General features: G+C 38.9%; 1 protein-coding gene and 1 long non-coding RNA gene across 5 annotated transcripts; one reads left to right on the top strand and one right to left on the bottom strand.

Moving 5' to 3' along the window:
* Nucleotides 1-363: 363 nt before the first annotated feature.
* Nucleotides 364-2,475, top strand: LOC133737486 (large ribosomal subunit protein uL5-like). Of its 3 annotated transcripts, none has more exons than XM_062165034.1 (5): nt 364-589; nt 698-805; nt 895-937; nt 1,394-1,589; nt 2,079-2,475. In XM_062165034.1, the coding sequence occupies exons 1-5, from the start codon at nt 587-589 to the stop codon at nt 2,272-2,274; spliced, it is 546 nt and encodes a 181-aa protein (XP_062021018.1). In that variant the 5' UTR covers nt 364-586; the 3' UTR covers nt 2,275-2,475. The 3 variants fall into 3 exon arrangements, 2 of the variants coding, with proteins under 2 accessions (XP_062021018.1, XP_062021011.1); XR_009859857.1 differs by lacking the exon at nt 364-589 and having other exon boundaries at nt 692-805; nt 2,079-2,383; nt 2,432-2,475; XM_062165027.1 differs by lacking the exon at nt 364-589 and having other exon boundaries at nt 692-805.
* A 524-nt stretch (nt 2,476-2,999) lies between these two features.
* LOC133737478 (uncharacterized) lies at nt 3,000-4,858 on the bottom strand. Of its 2 annotated transcripts, XR_009859856.1 has the most exons (3): nt 4,529-4,668; nt 4,105-4,224; nt 3,000-3,295 (listed from the first exon to the last, which is right to left on the bottom strand). It is a non-coding gene; the product is annotated as an uncharacterized LOC133737478 (long non-coding RNA). The 2 variants fall into 2 exon arrangements; XR_009859855.1 differs by having other exon boundaries at nt 3,000-4,224; nt 4,529-4,858.
* Between the last annotated feature and the right edge of the window lie 641 nt (nt 4,859-5,499).

Raw genomic sequence — 5,499 nt, 5'->3', positions numbered from 1 at the left:
CGGGCCCCCGGAAGTCATGCGCTACGTACTATTGTTTATGCTGGCTTTTACCAAACTACTCTACCTACTCCACTACCTCTTCTGGTTCCCTCTTTACATCTCAACATTAGGAAAGCGTTTGCGCTCTGTTCTACTCTCCTCTCTCTTTAAAATTCTTGCTATAGCTGAATTGGCCGAATCTTTTACTAGGAAGAGACTGCGCAACTGTTGGGTTGGAACTTGGAAGTGTCCATTGTTTTAGGGCTTTAATTTTTAGCTTATTATACTCCTTTTTTTACCAAAAAAATAAAAACCCTCAAACACAAAGCCAAACCCGAATGAAAATGAAAGCTTTCAATCGAAAATAGAAGGGTAAAATAATGAATTGACAACTATACCCCGAAATCAATTGCGAGCTTCGCAAACCCCCACTAGTTTCGAAAGAGGGTAATTTTGTCCCTCGCAGAAACATTGAACTTAAACACTCGGCATCAAAACCCTAGCTCCCTTTGCCTCCAGTCCTCCTCCTCCTCCTACTATTAGGGTTCTTACCTCTCTCTGCGCCCCTCTCCAGACCCCTCTCGCGGCAACAACTTTAAAAGCCCTAATGGTCACTCTCTCATCGATTTCACTGTTTTTATCATGTATCTTACTGTATCATCATCATCATCGTTCTCTCTTGTTAACTTGCTCTGTGGTGTGGGGTTTTGAAATGCAGGCTTCGGAGAAGAAGTTAGCGAACCCCATGAGGGAAATCAAGGTCCAGAAGCTGGTCCTCAATATCTCTGTGGGCGAGAGCGGTGATCGACTCACCAGAGCCGCTAAGGTACCCCCACTGTCTCACACAAATCCCATACCACTTTGCCTTCAATTCTGTTTCTGCTGTTGTAAATATATTCCTTTTTCTATTCAAAGGTGTTGGAGCAACTCAGTGGCCAAACCCCTGTTTTTTCCAAAGGTAACAATTTTTTTATCCCATCACCTGAGAAAGGCATTTGAAATTCAATCATAATTTTATTTATTTAAATTTTAAAGATTTTGTGGGTTTTGGATTGGAGTTGCTTAGGAGACAAGTGGATGAGAAGAAATTTTAAGTCTTAGCTACTTTATTTCCAATGCATAGAGAAGGTTGTTCTAATTTCGTACTACATTTTAGGCATTCTACTTGATGTGTAAGGCCTTAGGTTGTGGAGCTGTGGCCATGAGTTGTTAAGGAGTATAGCAGAATTGAGGTTATTACCTCCTTTAGAAAACTTTGCCAAATGCAATATCTTTTAGCTTAGTTCCGGGCCTTTTACTTTATTCTAGATTTTCTTGTGTATATGTTAGATGGCATCCATATATTTTGTTGCCGTATTTATTCTTTCATTGTTCTGCATTTTGTATTCTTATGTAATGCTCTTTGGATATGTAGCAAGGTACACTGTTCGGAGCTTTGGCATCAGGCGTAATGAGAAGATTGCCTGCTACGTCACTGTCAGGGGTGAAAAGGCCATGTCACTTCTGGAGAGTGGGTTGAAGGTCAAGGAATACGAGTTGCTCCGAAAGAACTTTAGTGATACTGGTTGCTTTGGCTTTGGTATCCAGGAGCACATCGATCTGGGAATCAAGTAAGCTGTCTCTTATACCCCTAACAATTGCATGCATCTATCTGTTCCCAAAAGATCTGAGTCGTGCTTATCCACCATGTGTAAATTTTTTCATGTGTTGGCTTCTTGTCCAGTATATATTTTCTGTTTTTGTCTAAATATAGTTCTTTTATTCTGAAAAAGAAAAAAAATAAACGTTGATGTTACTTATATTCATGTTATTTGGAACTGATTCCTGCCTTTTAGTAGTAGATGGATTTGTCATATAGGAATATCTGACCCTTTCACAGACTCTTCTGTTGAATTAATGATTTAAAAAGAACCCAGAGTAACTTGAAGACTGTTATCTAATTGGTTGTATGCAACTAGTTTTTAACTATTTTGTCACATTTCTTAGTCATGCATGATAGATCATGTGGAGCGATGTTACTAGTTACTACTTAACTTCATTTTTATTTTATATCTCTGTTTCTTGCTTCTTTTGTTCATTAGTAATTACTTTTTCTTCAGGTATGATCCTTCTACTGGTATTTATGGAATGGATTTCTATGTTGTTTTGGAGCGCCCGGGTTATCGTGTGGGTCGTCGTCGTAGATGCAAGTCTCGTGTTGGGATCCAGCACAGGGTCACGAAGGAGGATTCCATGAAATGGTTCCAGGTCAAATATGAGGGTGTGATCCTTAACAAGTCCCAGCAAATCTCTTAGGCCATTAGGATTGCAGAATTAGTATGATTAGTCTTCATGACCTGAGTCCCTCAATTTTTAAGTGCTGTCAAAGCTTGAGTTAATGTGTGGTTACTCGTCTGGAATTTTGGTTTTCACTTGCGATAAAATTAAATTTTATTTTCTTCAAACTCTGAAGAAGTTGGGTATCGTTATTGGGGAATGATAACTCTAAATTGTTAACTTGGTATTGGTATTGCAAACGTGACAACCGCTAAAACTTGATAAATTGGTATTTCTTCAGTTTGAGAAGTAAACTCGATACAATTTTGGTCAACTTAATTCCTCATCCTAGCAATTTCTGGGTTGTTCAAAGCTGACATCCCTGCTTTAAGTCATAGATCTCTCCCCCTTTGTGCCTGAAAAATGCATTTACTTTGTGTTGTCTCATTTTGGCTCTATTGTGTCTCTTGTTATCTGCATAAGGGGCTTACCACTCTTCATCTTCCTCTTTCTTTCTATTCACCGCATAAGGTAACCAATTTTATAGCATGCTGTGCATTTCGCTCAGCAGCGTCGTGAGATACAAGTCTCCAATCTGACTGAAGTGAATCGTTGAGTTTGTTGGCCCAGCCAATACAAAAACAAACACATATCTTTGTTGAAGTTGCACTCAAGTGTCCCACAGATCTTTAAAATTTGATTAGAACACAAGGCAAGTGGTTACAATGCCATGAGATCTACATGAATTTAATCACTCAAACAGATGAAAAAGATTTCTCCATTGAAATTTCAAAGCTACAAGAGTACAAGACTACATGTTACACTCACTTTGCTTTCCAGTCTTAAGAGGGTGAATCCAGAGCCTGGAAACTCATACATTCCTCCTGAGAATTCTTCAAAACCAGTTTTTCTTTCACTCTATACTAACCCGAGACACAGAGAATAAGTTTTCATGGAATGACGAGCTTCTTGCCAGCGGAGATGGTGTCCCCTTTAATACCATTAGCCTCTTTGATTTCGTCAATTGATACATAGATATATCATGGAACAAATATATCAACTGAAAGCAAAGATGCAACTGTATCCATAAAATAAAATTCGCAACAGCCAAATAAAAATAGGAAAATGGTATTACTTCGTACTGGTTGCAACACTTCAGTAAAATCAAGGAAAGAAATATACTTGGGCATGCAAACATGATTACTTCTGTTAGTTCTTCAGAGTTCCACCAAACATGGATCTCACCTTCAGTTACATTAACAAATACAATAAACCATATCATTGTTTTTTGCACTAAAGTAAGTTTCCTGTATCATTGTTGTTTCAACTGAACTAAGTCTTGCAAATGGCAAAACAGATCTAGATGGTCTCAACCTTTAATATTTCACATATGTGGCTGCACTCCTGCAAAGTTAAGCACCATATTGTTCTAGCAACCAAGAGAAAATTCAACTTTCTTAATCCAGTCAGCTGCATCATCGTTGTTGAATGAATTATATTTGCATTTTTTTCACTCATTGTGCCATTTCTTAGTTTTCCTTAATACTCTTCATGAAATCCCACAATATTGAAGAATAAAATTGCATGAACTTTACCAAAATGCAGCCATGAAGTCTCTGGAGAACTAGCAGTGTATGTGATTATTTATCAAACAACCTAATGGTGTTTCCAACATCTATACAATATACTTCAAACAATCTGAGGTTAGCAAACATGACTAAGCAGGATCCTTACCCAGTTACCCCTCAATTCTCAGTCATCACCGATAAACACTACAAGAAGTACTTTTACTTGCAAACTTCTCAAAGAAAAATGTTCACATAAAACATTCATGTATCAAAAATTAATTAAAGAGCAGAAAACGTGTACCCCATATCTTCTAGAGAGCCCCCAAAGAGTATCTCCTTTCTCAGTATCTATTGTTCTGTGCAGCGGTTCCGGTGTGTCTGGCACACTTTGGTCCATGCTGGCATTGCTGGTAATGATTTTCTACAACATCCACAAATGAAATTAATGTACATTTATAAAATACCCAGCAAGACTCCTAAACACTTGAAAGCCATGATTTTCTGCCAAGGATAATCGATCAAGTGCACAAGCAATGAATACTGGTGCCTCCAAATTCAAATGCATCAAACAAATGGGTTTCATTTTCAAATGATAGGCGACTGAGATAACAACAGATCAACAATTCAAGCAAGAATATCATCAAAATAGATCCCAAAAGCAACAAAAACTAAAATGGGCAACAACAAAATGTCAGTAAATAAGAGAGATCAAAGCAACGACGTACAGGTTCAGTAGGCTGCGGTGGTGCCTTGACAACAATGGATTGCTGAGGCTCTGATGGGAGCTGAGTTGACTCACAGTCAGAGTGGGTGAAGAGTTTCTTGAGTGGTTGTGCTCTTGTTAAAAGGGTTTAAGGCGCGGCTTTGAGAATACTAATGGCGATGCCCGAGAAGACCACAAGCCCGGCAGTCTTGGGCTCTTGGCTACGGAGTTGTCCTTGGCATCGCCGTCGCCGGGGGTGGAGCTTGGGTCGGAAGAGGCCACTGATCCTGGGTTTAGGGAAGAGCTTTGGGGTTCTGTTCTTGGTAGAATCCCAACTTTATTTACTCATCACTAGGTAATGTAAATCAAATATATATCCAAGTATATGTATATGCAGATTTGTACTCAAGCTTAAGAACACAGACATACCTGGGTTTGAAGCCATTGTGGAAGATTTCAAGTTGATCCTAATGAGTTGGTACACTTGGTTGGTTCTCCTCTGAGCTATCCTTGTTGAGAGTTCTCTAATGGGCAGAGCAATGTATTCTCGAGTATTGTTGATAGCTAGAGCAGGGACCAAGTGGTTCCTTATATAGGCTAACTAGTTAGGTACCCTCCCATAAAGGTTTCCTATACCTATTAGCAATAGGAACAACATTCCTTGTTCATGTACAGAATCATATCAATCCTAATGTAATAAGGCATGGTCCTCAATGAATGATTTCCTTCAATGAACTAGGAATACACATTGAAACATCATTGCTAAATCCAATTGCTTGTTCTGTACTTAGACCTGTAAATGGATCGGATTTTGATCCGGACCCGCTCCATATCCGTGACTATTGGACGGGTTTGGATCGAAAGTTTTGATCCGTTGATCCGTTAATGATCCGAATCCGTTAACCCGTTTATTTAACGGATCAAATACGGATCTAGGTCGATCCGATCCGTTAATGATCCGGCCCGTTTTTGTAATAATAAAATATTGTTTTT

Source organism: Rosa rugosa, chromosome 1 (assembly GCF_958449725.1).
Source record: "Rosa rugosa chromosome 1, drRosRugo1.1, whole genome shotgun sequence".
NCBI lineage: Eukaryota > Viridiplantae > Streptophyta > Magnoliopsida > Rosales > Rosaceae > Rosa > Rosa rugosa.
This window is presented reverse-complemented; position numbering and strand designations above follow the sequence as displayed.

Excerpts from the sequence above, each read along its gene's own strand:
- LOC133737486 (XM_062165027.1), top strand. The coding sequence starts at position 692 with ATGCAGGCTTCGGAGAAGAAGTTAGCGAACCCCATGAGGGAAATCAAG. Across the intron at positions 806-894 it reads GACTCACCAGAGCCGCTAAG|GTGTTGGAGCAACTCAGTGG; the intron begins GTACCCCCACTG and ends TTCTATTCAAAG. Across the intron at positions 938-1,393 it reads AACCCCTGTTTTTTCCAAAG|CAAGGTACACTGTTCGGAGC; the intron begins GTAACAATTTTT and ends TTGGATATGTAG.